The 16,810-nt window shown below is 43.7% G+C and overlaps 2 protein-coding genes across 2 annotated transcripts; both read left to right on the forward strand.

The window, feature by feature from the left end:
* The first annotated feature begins 1,691 nt into the window (after positions 1 to 1,691).
* Positions 1,692 to 3,099, forward strand: LOC129618241 (pre-mRNA-splicing factor 18-like). The gene is made up of 7 exons (XM_055533045.1): positions 1,692 to 1,740; positions 1,787 to 1,914; positions 1,995 to 2,200; positions 2,243 to 2,485; positions 2,530 to 2,691; positions 2,800 to 2,923; positions 2,968 to 3,099. Exons 1-7 carry the CDS (start codon positions 1,692 to 1,694, stop codon positions 3,097 to 3,099), a joined length of 1,044 nt encoding a protein of 347 aa, XP_055389020.1.
* A 7,418-nt stretch (positions 3,100 to 10,517) lies between these two features.
* LOC129618242 (carbamoyl-phosphate synthase [ammonia], mitochondrial-like) lies at positions 10,518 to 16,354 on the forward strand. Its single transcript, XM_055533046.1, is given in 18 exon segments — positions 10,518 to 10,544; positions 10,594 to 10,702; positions 10,750 to 10,908; positions 10,955 to 11,088; positions 11,144 to 11,305; positions 11,369 to 11,698; positions 11,753 to 12,059; positions 12,062 to 12,340; positions 12,464 to 12,750; positions 12,884 to 13,084; positions 13,130 to 13,395; positions 13,438 to 13,653; positions 13,735 to 14,892; positions 14,941 to 15,153; positions 15,195 to 15,374; positions 15,418 to 15,676; positions 15,718 to 16,180; positions 16,224 to 16,354. Coding segments are annotated over 18 exon segments (4,881 nt in total).
* Positions 16,355 to 16,810: the final 456 nt, after the last annotated feature.

Below are 16,810 nucleotides of genomic sequence, written 5' to 3' on the forward strand. Positions count from 1 at the left end.
AAGGAAAGACAATCCTGAGATGAAAATCGGATAATCGATGGATGATTTTGGAAGACTCACAGAGATGAATGAGATTTGAGGAAATTAAGCGCTCCCCACTTTGTCAATCCTCCCATGACGGAAGAGAGAGCACGTGTCATCTGCATACAGCTGGACGGGATCAGGCAACGGACCAAAATGGTCAACTTCTAGTAGAAGCTTCAATGACTGCCTGGGATTGATTAAAAGGAAAAAAGAACCACTTAGGGCAGACCGAGCGCGAAAAAGAATCCGATGTCGAACGTTCATGACGAACAGAAGTATGGAGAGCTCCTGAGTGCAGCACATCTGCTTTTCGGGGGCTGCTGCACTGCTCCAACTCCAGGACTATCGCGTGACACGGATGAGTTGAGAAGCCCCATTAATACAGGAGATTTGATCAGAAAATTGACCCAAGCGGAAGCTGAAGGTCAACAAAAGGTGCTTGATGCGCGAATCAAGAGAAACGAAGAATTGCAACGTGCAGCAGAAGAAGCAAGAGCGGAGGTGAAACTTTATGAGGAGCAATTCGGGCTTGAATTTCAAAGACTTCAAGAAAGGGTGAGAAGATGTATTGATTGGGTTGATGTGTTCACTTTTGTAGCATTTTGAAGAAATAGAAAGATTTGAAGCAGAATCGACGAAACGTGTGGACAAAGAAATCGCAAAAGATTCGAAACGAAGTCTCAGATCGAAACAAGAAACGATGTTTTATATTTTGAGTAAGTTTACTGATTCGTGGTCCCAAAACGTCGTGTCCCAAAACTGTCTTTTCTCCCTCTAGATCGAACTTGCGACGTCGATTTGACTCTGCCGGACGTCATGGCGCAGAGAATACGGCGCATCGGTGCATTCCGTCAATCGAAGCAACAAAAAGTGGATCCGATGGACTCGATGGACACAACAACTTCTGGTCTGATCCAGAGACGGATCCTTCTTCCACGAGCGGAAAGTCCGGATGGGTCTTCCTCCCCCGACGCAGATGACTACGGGTTGTGTCCCAAACACAGAACTTCTCCGGAGAAACTCACCCCGGTCTCTGTAGACGGACGTCAAAAATCAAGTTTAAGAAATCAATCGAGGAATAAGACAGGAAGTGGAGCGCGTAAAAGGCCCGATATTCACAGTGTTGTTCTGAATGATGGCCCACCATCTCCATCCCAAGAAATCATCCATTCGATGCTTCTTAGTAGAGGAGCTGCTGATCGTCTGCGTCCTTCTCCGGGAAGATCGTAGCTGTTGGTTGAATGTGTTTCTCCTTTTTTAGAATTTTCGACATCGTTGTGGAAATTCCTGAGCAATTCGAAAACTAGTTTTTTATTTCTCTAGATGTTTTTGTTCTGTAGGTTTTCACGAGTGGTTGACGTAGCGGCTCATTTTTTTGTAAAAATTCATGATGTTCATGAATCCAATGATTATTGTTCATGCTTGCTGGTCTGATTGTGATGAAAATATGAATGGCACGTTGAGTACGCTTAGGAGAAACATACTCGACGCAGGACTGGAAAACAGCGCACTATCTTTTTTTCCTTCTAGCAGCCTAAAGTTGAACAGCAGCGCAATATACAGACATGAAACCCGTCAAGCGAATTTCTGTTCAATTTAAAGTCTGCGTTGAAGACTGAGAAATGCCCCGCGGGAACATCATCAGGCATACTCTGTTTGCCAGTAAGATGGATGTGCTGAGTGCCTTGGTTCAACAAAAAAAGAAAGATGTTGAAGGTAAAACGAGCATTTTTGTTCCTCTGCAGGTGTCTCATTGTTACAGATTTGAAAAAAGGAGGGAAGAAATGGATTTCACAGAAGGATATCAAAGAAAAAGAACGTCAAAACGCGTTGAAGGCTATTGAAGAAGCAGATGAAAAGCGACGTGAACAAGAATTGAAGCGCCTGAAGGTGAGAGGAAGAAGTTTTTGAAACGGTGATGCCTTTGGGAGGATGTTTGTCCTGATGGTTGATGGCGTGTTTGTGTCCAGGAACTGGAGGATCATCTGTCTCGAAGCAAGCGAGCGCCATCAGGAGACTCAAATAATAATTTGATTGAAGAGCAAACTCCTTCAAAGCGGCAGAAAGCTGAAGAGCATGAAGAAGGAAAGCCTCCCTTAGCGAGAGATGAAGTCATTCAACGGCTGAGAAAAAGGGGTCATGTCGTGACATACTATGGTGAAAGTGACTGGAGAAGGTAAAAGGGTGGTGCCGTGCTGGTAGATGTCTTGGAATTTAGGTACAAGCGATTGTGCGAGCTGGAAATTGCCGAACATGGAGACGAGTTGGCGGGAGGACAGCAGAATATCTTTTTACGACTTTTAGAGGATCAAAGTTTATCATCGAAGGATCCTCATCATCATGGTGGACGTCGTCGACTTTCTGATGCTGAAGCTCATGGGTTTGATGAAGATTTTGATGACGAAGACGATAAAAAGGAAAAGGAGGAAAAGGAGCCAAAAGCGCAAACGAAAGAAGAGCAGTGAGTGGAGTAAATGTTGCTTCTTGAGTCCCGCTCTGTTGCAGTGTGCGTGGTTGGATTAGAAAAATGTTGGGTGAATGGGAAACAGAACTTAAACAGAGAACAGAAGAAGAAAGAAGTGCCCAATTAGGAAAAATAAAGACTGCACAATGCAAACAAACAAGGAAGGATCTGAGACCATTAATGAAGAAATTAAAGCATAAAGAGTGAGTCTGGGATTTGGGAAAGAAGGAAGTTGATGTCTGTTTTGTCATCAGTCTTGATCAGCAAATATTAGACAAACTCGATGGAATAGTTTCTTTATGTGAAAATAGAGAATATAGATCAGCTCATGATAAATATATCGAATTATCAATTGGGAATGCTGCATGGCCGATGGGAGTCACAATGGTTGGGATACATGAAAGAGCAGGACGGTCGAAAATTTTCACCTCTGAGGTAAGAAGGAAGGACTGTCTTCCTATTTGATGTTCCACTTTCAGATTGCTCATATTCTCAATGATGAAACAACGCGTAAATATATTCATATGTTTAAAAGACTTATATCATTTTGTCAACGTCAGTATCCTACAGATCCTTCGCAAATGGTTTGTATATCGACAGTCCACATATAAAAAACTTGGTTGTACAATCCAATCAGCTCTATTTGTTCAACAATGATGAAATTATCATTGAATGAAAGACTTGATGCAATTCTATTGATCTTCGAGCGAATTCCCATCATTGGTTGAGTTTGTTGTTGATCAATAGAAGTGGTCAAAAGTCTTTCATCTTAGATCTCTTCAAATCAATGAAGATCGTTCTAATCTTCTCTCTGATTCAAAAATGGACTTCTTGTTAGAAAAAAGAAACGAAGTAGAAAAATCATTCAGGTCGTTGTTTAATCAGAGCATTTGGTGGAAGTGTTGCGATCCACCTGAGCAAAATAGATATAATAAAAGGCAACCATAATGGATAAGTGAAACTTACACATTAAGAAGGAATATGAATCCACAAGACAACACTAAAAATCCTGCAATTAAACTTGGCATTAATGTCCATTGATGGTCGGATTGGATAAGTTCTCGATTGAGAAGCACTGCATTGACGGCAATCACCACAACCATAATGGCATTAATAGCTTTCAATACATTTCCTAGATTGTAGCCGAATAAGGCATCCATAGCCTCATTAACAGATTTTAGAGCGTTCCTCCATGTGAACCCTTCATCAGAATTGTCTGTCTCCTTTTTCTCCTCTTCGGTTTTATTTAACACGCTCTCCGCTTCCTTCCTTAAATCCATTTCCACGCTGTCCACATTCCTCCGACGAACTCCTTCCTTTTGGTCTTTTTTCATCGCCTCTTTTTGTCCGTCAGGCATTTTCCTAAACAGTCAGTAATAATCAGAACTGAAAATCAGAATTCATCCATATGTTCCCATCAGAGTCAACCAAACCCACATCTTCCGGAATACAATCAGAAACCATGTTTACAATCTCTTTATCTCCAGAGATGGTAATCACCCTCCATCCACTCCATCTTATGTCCCTTCCATCAGACCCTACAACGCAACCCTTTCGACTTCGAGGCCTGCTGTGAAATGATTGAGCGTTCAATTGTTCTCAATGATCAAGCGCAAGCCAAACATTATAGAGAGCACGCTGCCTGTTTTTGCGCGAGTATGTTTCCTCCTTCCATCAGCTTCAATCATCTCTTTGCTTCAATATCATCACTTCAATCTTCTCTGTCTCTTTATTGCAGCGACTGAAGATTTCTGGATCGATTGGGCTAAATATGATATCGATTTTATGGCGTCAACCAATGGCGATGAGGAACAGCGTTGTCGTTCCGTCGTCCAGCTCTATAAACGTGCTGTTACGGCAGTTCCCCAGGTTGAAGTTTGGCTCGAATATCTAAAATTCTTGAAGGCAAAACGGTTTCAAGGCGGTCCTTCCTCTCCTTCTCCAGTTGGTTTTATAACCAATGCTTCGATTCGTCGTGCATGCGAGCACGCTCTCAAAGAGTTAGGACTGCATGCTACAGAAGGGCCAAAGCTTTGGTCGTTTTACCGTCATTTTGAAGAGCATCTTTTGAATAATTTGTTAGAGCAGAATGGAGGTGACGCTGTTATTCCGCCAATGTTGTTACCAGCCACACCAAAAACCCGACCTGCGACGCCTTCATCCGGAGTTCTCCCAACAACGATCTCAGAGTCGCCTTTTATTGAGTCTTCGGCAGACACACCCACTTCGTTCTCTGACGTCGCATCATTTTCGAGTCAGTCTCCTTCGTGCGTTGCCATGATTGATCGTGTTTTGTGTCTAGATGCGCGGCATGGGCGTGATGGCGACTTCGCTGCTTCCGGAGCGTCCCAAATTTCTGAAAGTTCTTCCCACACTGGCGGACGGCCCTTCTTGCCGACTCCAAAACATTCATCTCAGCAGGAAAATCTTTCAAATCGAATTATTCATCAAGTTAATCGCATCCGGTGCTTGTTCAGTCGCCAAATGCAACTTCCATTGGCGGGACTTCCTGACCTTTTTGATGAGTATATGTGAGTCGAAATCGCTGTGGGTCTCGATCTTCTTCCTTCAGGATTTTTGAAGCTGAACTCCCAGAGTCCCTTCAAGCAAGCGAAATTCAAATTCAAAAAATGAAGTCGTTGTATCAAGAGCAAGGAATGCTTGAGTGGGAGGCGCGTAAACCATTCGAAATGCAATTAACTGTTGCAGATGAAGACAAGTTCGAAATTCTGAATGTAAGAGATTTAGAGAACAAACGATTATTTGATCTGAATGTAGAAATTGTCTGTGGCTTGGGATAAATACATTGCATACGAGAAGTCCCTCGATTCTGGAACAAAGCATGATCATGTCAATATAGTTTTCCTTCGAGCTTGTGAAGATTTGGGACATATTCGTGTTGATCTTTGGTATCAGTGGGTGACATGGATGTTGAATACCGTCGATGATCCCAACAGAGCTGCCATTATTTTTGATCGAGCGGTTCGATATCACTCTGAAGAATCTCAACTATGGTTGGGATATCTGAGATGTCAGGTATGGAAATGTGTCTTCCTGTTGTCAATTTTAATTGTTTTTTTTCAAGTTACGCAAAGCCGCTCATCCAGATCCTGATCGCATCCGACAAGTGTTTTTAAGAGGATTACGCGGTCTTGCAAAACAGCTTCCCCAAGACTTGCTCCAATTCACGTTCACAGCAGCAGATTGTCTTTGGAAAAGTATTCAATCTAGGAAAGTTTTTATCGAGAGTCACAACGAGCCTCCAACCAAAACGCCTGAGGAAGAATTGAAAAAAACGTCATCAGCTGAAAGGTCTGATGATGTGGGTTTGGTCCGTGATGTTTTCTCAAAGACGGAGCGGGTATTGCTGGGAAGCTTGTTTAGTGATGAGGATGAAGAGATTTGCAGCATGGATAATTCTTGTGATTCATCAGCAGTTGTTGCCGGTTTAGTGACTCTCTGGATAGAGTGGCTGCGATTTGAATCAGAGGTGTTGAAGGTATGTTTCTTTTTATTTTTTTATATGATGCAAACATTGGCTGATTTTTAGGATTCGGAATGGGCAAAAAAAGTCGGAGGGCGCCTTCTCCTCTCCGAATCTCCATCTCAACTGAAACGCATCGTATCACAAAAATGGAATTCTTCTTCTGTTCTTGATTCTCAAAGTTCTTCATTTGAACCAGAATCTTTGAATGCACTTCTATCGGTTTTGTTGGTGAATAGCGCCGATCTTCAGCTCTCCGTTCACGGAAGCGATTGGGTGCTTGTGCTTGGGAGTCTCCAGAAAGCCTTCGACCAGCGATGCCGAAGTGATCAAGTGACGCAGGTTCGGTGTTTGTATCAATTAGGCAAAAAATCGGTGACAAAAGATCTCAAAGTGTTGTTAACATCTTGGATGCAATTTGAAAACAAACATGGCGACGAAGAACAGAAAAAAACTGTAGAAGAGTTGGTGAATTCCTTCAATGCACGATCTGAATACAAAGAGGTGGAACAGCGACCAAAAAAGTTGATGATTCCGAGTCTTTCATGGGCAGAACCAAACGATTCAGTACAAGCTCTCGATGGAACAACGACGGACGACGCTGCGTCGACAACAGCACCAGCGGACCAATTAACATCTGACTCTGTACGTTGAATTGTTCTCGTGTTTTTCATACGATTTGATTCTTCCAGGAAGTCGTTAACGTCACACTCGATCAAATACGATTTAGACGAGAGAAGAGAAGACGACGATTGAGTGAATCGGAAAATGACGCGTATTCTGATGCTTCATCCGACAGTGGAGGCTTCGTTGGGGTTTTGGGACACAGTGAAGCATCTGGGACTCTGCGACCTTCTTCTCCTCTGAGCGGTCCTCTCAATCCTCGCAAACGTCGAAGGTCTTCGGCGTCGCTGCTTCCTCCTTCAGCAACAAGATCAACAACGATCCAACAGATTTGCGGGACTGATTGTCAATCACTTCTATCACCATCCAACTCACCAACTAATCGATCACTTTCTTGGTTGAATTTGGCGGCTGAAGCTGAAGAAATGGAAATTATGAAAGCAACAACTCGAACCTCAGAAGAGTTTCCGAAACCAATTGTTCTTGGTGCTCCATCTCCTTCAAAGAGTCGCTCGTCTTCACGAAGTCGCTTCGATGAAGATCAAGAAGAATTGACTCCATTGAGTTCCGCCGAGATCGAAGCAATTGAAAAATCAACTCGAGCAACTTGGGACGGACACGAATCGTCAGACCCGTCAATCGCCCCGGCAGTCGAACCCATCTGTTCCGCAATGTCGGTCGTGTCCCAAACCCTTTTTCCTGATACTGCGTTTCTCTTCAGGTCTCCTTATCGCCGAAGGTCGCTCTCCGGTTCCTCACTCCATTCCGCGGGTTCCGGCCACGAAGACGCCGACACTCTTGATACTGCGCTGAATGCACCGCACTTCTCCGAGTCGGCCCAACATTCGGCTCCAATGGACGAAGAAGCGTTCGGCCAAACAGGAAAGAAACGCTCAAAGAGCGAATTGACAGAAACTCGAATGCGGGGACTGAAACACGTCACAAAAAAAGCGCGACGGTGGGGATGAGCGCTGGTTTTTGTTGCAAGCGTTTCGTTTCAGAGAAGAAGAAAAAGAAGTCGATTCTGGAGCGCCAGCTCCGCGCAAAGGAAAGCATTTTCTACAAACAAGACCTCAGGATGGTGACATCCACAATTCGGGAGAACCAAGAGAAACTCCTGAAGAATTAATGGATCATGGAGAAGAAAGTTCGACGTTATTCATATCAAATTTTGATGCTGCTGTGATGGAGATGGATGTAAAAAACTTGTTTAAGGATTGCAGCGGACTTCTAGAGGTTTGAATATTCTAATGGCGTGTTAACAAGACTTTTTTATTCAGATTCGAATTGTTCGTGATTTTATGAAACGATCGAAAGGCTTCGGATATATCAGTTTTGATACTCCAGAGAATGCTCAGAATGCACGGGCCAAAGTTCATGACGTCACTCTTAATGAGCGACCACTGAAAGTAAGGCTTCTTTGATTCAACTTGATCCCTCTTGTGATTCAGGTTGAAATTTCACGTCCAACTGTTTCTGTTTATGAACCAAAAACTCTCTTTATTTCGAATATTCCCACTTATTATGGGGCTGAGGTGACATTCGAGCAACGAAGCACACCGCGACAAGAAGAAGCAATTCTAAGTGCATTGCAAGAAATTTCGAGCAAATGTTTGGATCGGAAAATTACTCCTGCTGCGATACGCCTACAACGCGACCCTGACGGCCAGCTAAGAGGGTGAGTGGCTGAGAAGTCCAAGTGCATTTCCTTCTGCTCGTCAGTTATGGTTACGTGGATTTTGATTGTGAAGATGACGCAAAAGCAATGCTCCACATCAAGAAAGATGAACTTGTAAGCATTCTACTCATTGAATTTGAAAAAGAATGCCGACGTGCAGAAACTGCCTGGAGTGTTCGAACCGTTTGTTTTGGCGCCTTCAATTCCAATGAAGCGCCACAGATGGACCGTGGCTCCGCAGAGCAAGGTATGGTGTAATAATTAAGAAGGGATTAATGTCGGAACCATAGATTGAAAAAAGACGTCTAAAGGAAAGACACGAGCTGGAAGCATCGATTCCAAAACCAGAATCAAAGTCGTTGTTTGTTAAAAATTTAAGTTTCAAGACTTCAGAAGAATCTCTTCGCTCTCATTTTTCATCCGTAAGTTTTCAGCCGTTCAAACTATCCTTCATTGCTCGTTTTCAGTGTGGCGAAGTTGATTCAATCATGATTTGCAGAGATGGAAATGGAAAATCGAAAGGCTTCGGATTCGTCACTTATGTTTCAGATCGCGATGCATTTAGCGGAAGAATGTTGGATGGGAGTGATCTTGGTGAGTTATCACTTGTTCCGTTATAAGCGATGATCGATCTATCAGATGATCGAGAAATTATTGTCTCCGTATCGCATCGTGTTCCAACTGAACCGAAGGTGGTGGAGCAAGCGCCGAAAGTGGTGGAGCAAGCGCCCCCACAAAAATCGCGAAGACAAGCGCCGAAAGCCAAATTGCATCTGGATGCGAATCAATCAGACGAAATTCCCCAAGAGGAGGCGATGGAGGCAGTGAAGCCGATGACAAATGCTGACTTCAGGAAACTTCTTTGAATTTTGTAGCTTTGTTTATTTGTAAGTAATTCTGTCCAGCGATGAGGACTGAAGCAAACTGGGGCGTGACACTCATACGTGTCTAGCAACAAGGCGGAATAGAACAGGAACGCAACGTTGCGTATTCAGACGGCGTGAACGGCTGAAACAAAAGAATCGCTGTTGGGCATTCGGTTGAACTCACCAAACAAATTCAAGTGTGTGGGAATGGGCGAGAACTTGTCCTTCTATCAGCAGCTCAATCTGCGCAATTTGCGATGATTCTAATCCAACTTTCGATGCGATATAAGCGGCGAGACGTTGCACTTGAATCTGAGCGGATGTTCGAATGAAGGGCTTTGGTAGCTTCAAACCGGAGAGTGTGGATCTGAAAAAGTAAGTGGAAATAGAAAGGACTCCATTTCATTGAAACAGACTCATCGGGATGGAGTGAAATCAACAAGGAATGGTGTTTGTCTAAATGAAATCCATCTGAAAGAAGAAACGTTATTGCACGATGCGTTACAAACATATCTACCCGGAACGGCAAGCCTTTGCAACCATTCTAAAGTTCCGTCCAAAACACATTTTTCGGAAGCGTCTTCCTTTATGACAGATGGCGTCGATGGTCCCTTTGTTTCTAAAGACCTCTCAGATAATCCTGGCAACAAAAATTAAATTAGGAATGAATTACTATGAGAATGCTTACCGATGAATTCATAGAGTTGGGCCTTGCTCTCTGCTTCCTCAGTTGCAAAGGCTGGAAATAATTTATCCACTAAATTTTGAACTGTAACGTCACGTCTGAACAAGTTATCAATGCAACATTATGTACTCAAATTAAGCACTCACTGAATTGATTCATCAATATGAGTTGCAATACGGCTTGAACATCTGGACATCAACTTAAGATACAGGCCGAACATGTTGGAGGACTTACACAGGACATGAATCTAAGCCCTGGTGCAATTGAAGTATAATGCAAGATCTGCAGACTGATAAGAGAAACGGGTGATGCTCGATGAATCGTCATCATCTTACATGTGTGCAAACACTCTTTAATTGTCATTGCGTCGCGAAAGAATCCATGGCAGATGGGACATAACAAAAGATCGCTGAGTACGCGAACTCGAAATTCGAGCTAAAAAAAAGAACGTTAAGATCCTTTATGCTCAAGCTTACGTCGATTCCATCAACTGATTCAACGGTTGTTAAATCTCCCTCTTGATATACAAAATCCTCTTCTTCATCAGATTCGTTAGTATGCACTCGACGGGTCCGGCGAGAACGTGTGCTCATTATCTAAAAATCGTGTACCTTATACGCATGACGTTCCATTAGGCGCAAGTCTGCTCGGATGGGACACTTGCGCACAAGATTTCCTACTTAGCAAGTACCATGGCCTCACTGAGATCAATATCAGTAGTAAGATGCGCGATTGTAAGATTTTGATTTGTTATGCATCGAAATTCAGGAGGATCTATCTGGCTTCGGTGGGATCGACGCTCCACCTGCCCGCCTCGTGCTTGAAGATGGCCGTGTCTTCAATGGGTATTCGTTCGGTTACCCTCAAAGCACATCTGGTCTGTTTTTTCGTCTGGATGTCCCTGATAAGCGTTTCCATTCTCAGGCGAAGTTGTATTCAACACAGGAATGGTTGGTTACCCTGAAGCGTTAACAGATCCCTCCTACTGTGGTCAAATTCTCACTTTGACATTTCCACTTGTTGGAAATTATGGTGTAGCTGAGGACGTCTTAGATGAAAATGGATTGCCGAAATACTTCGAGGGTGATCGATGTCATGATGGAATCTGTTCGAATGATGCTTCTTGTAGGAAATAAAATCTTCGTGCGCGGTTTGATTGTCGCTGACTACTCGTATACTGCGTCTCACTATGCGTCGAAGCGGACATTGGGACAATGGCTATCTGAACACAAGATCCCTGGAGTCGGAGGTATCGATACCCGGGTGGGTAGCCACAAAAATGGTTTCTGCACTGTCAATATTTTCACTAACGCTTCAGGCTGTCACCAAACATATTCGTCAGCATGGCGCAATGCTTGGTCGAATTTTGATTGGTGACGCAATTCCTTCATCCATTCCGTTGGATGATCCAAATTTAAGAAATCTTGTTGAAGAAGTTTCCAGCAAAGATGTTCGGATTTTTCATTCAAAGGCTTTCAAGGTGCACTCGTCTACCGAAACACCTATTTTTGTTTGTCATTCTTAGAAGCTGAAAAATGGAGAGACGGGCTATCGAATCCTCGTCGTGGATTGTGGGATTAAATTAAACATCATTCGGCATTTTCTTTCTCAAGACTCTGCCCCCCTTGAAGTCATTGTTGTCCCATGGGACGATCCTTTTGGTGATCGAGATCCAGCATCTTACGACGGCCTCTTCTTATCAAACGGTCCTGGGGATCCCATGAAGTGCGACATCACGATAGAGAACATCAAAAAAGTCATGCAATTGGGAAAACCGATTTTTGGAATCTGTTTGGGAAATCAATTGCTCGCTCTTGCTTCTGGAGCCAAAACATTCAAAATGAAATTCGGAAATAGAGGAATGAATCAACCCGTAAGCGTCCCAAATAGCGTCTTAATGAAGTGATGCTTCTATCCATTCTTCTAGGTAGTGGACCTCCGGACAACTCGATGTTACATCACTCCGCAGAATCACGGATTTGCTGTTGATGCTAAAAGTTTAACACAAGGATGGAAGGAAGTCTTCATCAACGCAAATGATCAAACAAACGAGGGAATCACACACACATCGATGCCATGGCTCTCCGTTCAATTTCATCCAGAGGCTTGCGGCGGACCAACAGATACGTGGTTCCTATTCGAGCAGTTTTTGTATCAAATTCAGAGTGGGAATCGTTCCCCTCCAGTCCACACAATTCCGATCAGTTTCCCAGTCCAGCGTCTTAGAGTTTTACTTTTGGAAGCGGGGGTTTGTCCATCGGCCAAGCGGGGGAATTTGACTACAACGGGAGTCAAGCGATCAAGGCCTTAAAAGAGTCTAACCTTGAAGTAATTCTCGTGAATCCCAACATCGCGACTGTCCAAACCTCTTCACATCTTGCCGATCGAGTTTATTTCGTTCCTGTTCTTCCCACATTTGTTGAGAAAGTCATTCGCCGTGAAAGACCTCAAGGGATTCTCTGCGGATTTGGAGGACAAACGGCACTGAACTGTGCAGTGGAGCTTCATCGTCGCGGTAAGCCCTTCCACAACAATGATGCTGTTGACTGTTCATGCCATCTGGAAATAAGTGCACGAGAACGACTTGCTCAATCCCAATAGAATTTCAGGCCTGTGTGAATTTCTGTCTCGTTCTTAGATGTTCTTCATAAATACAAGTGCGAGGTTCTCGGTACTCCCATATCATCAATCATCCAAACTGAGGATCGAGATCTATTTGCCAAGCGATTGAAAGACATCGGCGAACGTTGCGCACCAAGTTGTGCAGCACGGACTTTAGACGAGTGTCGAGTTGCCGGAAACTTGCTTGGATTTCCTGTTCTCGTTCGCGCCGCCTTCTCCCTTGGCGGGTTGGGAAGTGGTTTTGCTGAAGACGAAGAATCGTTAATCAGTTTATGCAAGGAGGCATTCAATCATTCGAAGCAGGTGAGTCCATTTGTTGATCTAGTCAGTCCATGTCTGTTGTTGATCTAGTCAGTCCATGTCTGTTGTTGATCTAGTCAGTCCATGTCTGTTGTTGATCTAGTCTCTCTTTTTGAGTTGTTTCTTTCCTTATGAGGTTCTTATCGATAAAAGTCTGCGGGGATGGAAAGAGATCGAATACGAAGTTGTTCGTGATTGCAAAGACAATTGCATTACTGTGTGTAATATGGAAAATTTCGATCCGCTGGGAATTCATACTGGCGACTCAATCGTAGTCGCACCATCTCAAACATTATCAAACAACGAGTTCTATAAATTACGAGAAACCGCAATAAAGGTAATGGAATTCTTGATCATCACATTTGGGACTCTCTTCTCTAAGGTGGTTCGGCACTTCGGAATCGTCGGGGAGTGTAACATCCAATACGCAGTTGATCCTCATTCAGACGAATATTTTATCGTCGAAGTTAACGCAAGACTCTCAAGAAGTTCCGCACTTGCGTCGAAAGCAACGGGGTATCCTTTGGCGTATATTGCTGCAAAATTGGGACTTGGCATCGACTTGTTACAAATTCGGAATGCTGTTACAAGAACGACGTCTGCATGTTTCGAGCCTGCGCTAGATTACGTGATTACGAAAGTGCCACGGTGAGTGAAATTCATCTGTTTTGGGACATCATTGATACGCAGGTGGGATCTGGCGAAATTTGCTTACGTTGATAAAACAATGGGATCCTCGATGAAATCGGTTGGAGAGGTCATGGCGGTCGGTCGAACATTTGAGGAGTCTTTCCAGAAAGCTCTTCGTATGGTTGATGAAAATGCGAGAGGATTTGATCATGATCGATACAAAGAGTCCTCGCTTGAAGAACTCAAAGCTGAACTGCGAGAACCTTCACCGGCAAGGTGAGAACTTCTTCAAGAGTAGATTAAAATCTCAATGATGGGAATTAAAATTTCAATGATTGAACGTTCTCTTTTATGTAGAGTTTGGGCGATAGCGCGCGCGTTCCATTGCGGGGTATCTGTAGAAGAGGTTTTCCAGCTGACACGAATCGATCGATGGTTTTTATCCAAACTCTATCGGATCCATCTTGTTGACTCTCGTCTTTCTCGTTCAACTATCGACAATTTAAATGAAGACAATCTTCGTTCGCTGAAGATTCTAGGATTTTCTGATCGTCATATCGGATTCCGACTCAAACCTTCCGTTCCAGAAGAACAAATTCGTAATCTACGCATTTCGATGAACATCCGACCAAGCGTCAAGCAGATTGACACCCTAGCTGCTGAATTCCCTGCAGCTACCAACTATCTCTATCTCACCTATCAGGGCATCGAGCACGATGTCGACCCTCTGTCCATGGTGTCATGCCGATCTCCCGTCGAGAGCCCCCGTAAATCCGGAACGAGGTCACGACTACAGTCGAACGAAAGCGACAACTCGGAAGCCCCACGGTCTCCGGTTCTCAAATCACCGACATCTGTCTCCGCCACATTGTAAGTAGGTTTGTTTTCATCAAATGATTTTATTCCTTATAGCAACTCAAATCTCGTCCATTCGGATCGTGGTCCTATTATCGTTCTCGGGTGTGGTTGTTATCGTATCGGATCTTCTGTTGAATTTGATTGGTCTGCAATGTCATGTGTTCGTACTCTTCGTTCTTTGGGACATAAAGCGATTGTCATCAATTGTAATCCAGAAACAGTGTCTACTGATTATGACGAATCCGACAGATTGTTTTTCGAAGTTCTTGATCTCGAAACTGTTCTCGAAATTTGTCACTTCGAATCTCCAGATGGAGTTGTTGTTTCTGTCGGAGGGCAAACTCCCAACAATCTGTCCTTAGGTGCGTATTTATTGTCCCTCCCATTGGGTTCATTATGTTCATCAGATCTTGATAAATATGGAGTGACGATTCTTGGGACATCCGTTAAATCCATTGATCAAGCAGAAGATCGTCATAAATTCAGTCAGCTCTGTGATTCGCTTGGAATCGATCAGCCAGCTTGGAGCGCTTTCACATCATTCGATGCGGCTCTGTCCTTCGCGAAATCTGTTGGATACCCCGTTCTTGTCCGTCCCTCTTACGTTCTCTCTGGCGCTGCGATGAGAGTCGTTGTTGCATCATCAGAGTTAAAAAAGTAAATTATTTATTTGATCCACTCTTCTACTATTTTTCTCTCTCGTAGTTTTTTAATGGGTGCCGCTCAAGTCAGCCCGGACCACCCGGTTGTCATATCAAAGTATATCGACAACGCGAAAGAAGTCGAAATGGACGCAGTTGCTTCGGGAGGCGAAATATTGAACTACGCGATATCCGAGCATGTCGAAAACGCAGGAGTCCATTCCGGAGACGCAACGTTAATTCTACCTGCTCAAAAACTCTACACTGAAACTATCAGGCAAGCTGGAGGCTTTATCGAAGGACATTGTGTGCTGTTAGGCAAGTGAGACGAATCAGCCAGAAAATTGCGAAGGCCCTCGCTATTTCTGGTCCATTCAACATTCAATTCATGTGCAAGAAAAACACTGTCCAAGTGATTGAGTGCAATTTGAGGGCATCAAGAACGTTTCCATTCATATCAAAAACATTTAATCTCGATTTTATTGAACTAGCAACGAGGTGAGTTGAAAGCGTGGTTCATCTTCCAACTAATTTCCCTCAGAGTCATGGTGAAAGCCCCAGTGCGTTCGCAGGTGATCAACTTGAACGACTTGGATTTTGTTGGTGTGAAGGCACCCGTTTTCTCCTTCACCCGATTGCGACGCGCTGATCCGATTCTCGGCGTAGAAATGAGATCCACCGGGGAAGTGGCTTGCTTTGGGACATCCAAATACGAAGCACTATTGAAGGCGATGCTTGCATCGGGCTTCAAAATGCCTGGAAAAAGTGCTCTTCTTTCGGTTGGGACATTCGCAGCCAAGGTGAGATTGTCATGCATGCTGTCTAAAAAATGTCCCTTCAGGTCGAATTTCTCAGTGAAGCTCGTTTGATGTGCGACCTCGGATTTACGATCTTCGCCACTCCGGGCACGTATGATTTTTTGAAAGAGTCGGATGAGTTGTATAAGCAAGGAGATGACAATGAAGACGATGAGGACGTGAACCAGCGACATGAGCAGCAGGGCATTTTGATGCGTCGCGCTGAAACACCTAAAATCAAGACAGACGGTCAAAGCTCAAGTTTCCGAACGCCATCTAAATCAAGCCTTATCCAGGAATTGCTTGCCACCCCTTCTGTTGGCGAAGACAGGTTTAGTGGCAAATTGTTTAAAGCGCACAAACCACGGCACCCGGAAAAGCCAAATGCAGTTGAATTGATCGAGACCGGAAAGGTTTCAATTGTGATTAACATTTCTGGAAGTTTGGAGGCACGATCTTCAGAATCTGCAGGTTATCAGATTCGACGTTCTGCAGTTAATTGTGGCGGTAAATTGGAAATGTTTGATACCTGTTGACCTCTCGTTTTTAGTTCCTCTTATTACGGATTTGAAAGTTGCGCGAATGTTCGTCGAAGCGATCAAGAAGCATGACGAGGCTGAACGTTCAGGCCGTCCATTTTGGGAAATTAAATCTTGGGACGAATACGTTATTGGAATGTAGTTTTCAAACATGAAATGGTTCTTTTCACCAATTCTATTGTACAGTGACATGAAATGGTTCTTTTCACCAATTCTATTGTACAGTTGGATTCATCAATCCTTTTTTCATCTTCTGTGTTCCGCCTTCTATTAAAATTATGTTTTTAGTTATAAATGGAAATAAAAAAGTCTAAGTGAAAATTGAAGGCTCCCTTTAAAAGTTAAACATATGAAGACTATTCTATCTATGAAGCATCTGATGGAAACCTGAGAAAAGTTGTGGGACAAGTTGGGACATAAATTAGAATTGATGTTGCTGCGGTAGTAACATGGATCGTGCTCTTTCCCCCCCTCTGTATTCTGAAATGTTTCCAAACGTTCTGCATTCGCAATAATGACGCTACAAAGCACGTTGTAGGTCGCCGTCAAATCAATAAAAGCAAGGACCCCGCCGAACGCGAATTCTCCACAAGAACGT

The sequence above is a fragment of the Condylostylus longicornis genome, unplaced genomic scaffold (assembly GCF_029603195.1).
Source record: "Condylostylus longicornis isolate FDR11 unplaced genomic scaffold, ASM2960319v2 ptg000780l, whole genome shotgun sequence".
Lineage (NCBI taxonomy): Eukaryota > Metazoa > Arthropoda > Insecta > Diptera > Dolichopodidae > Condylostylus > Condylostylus longicornis.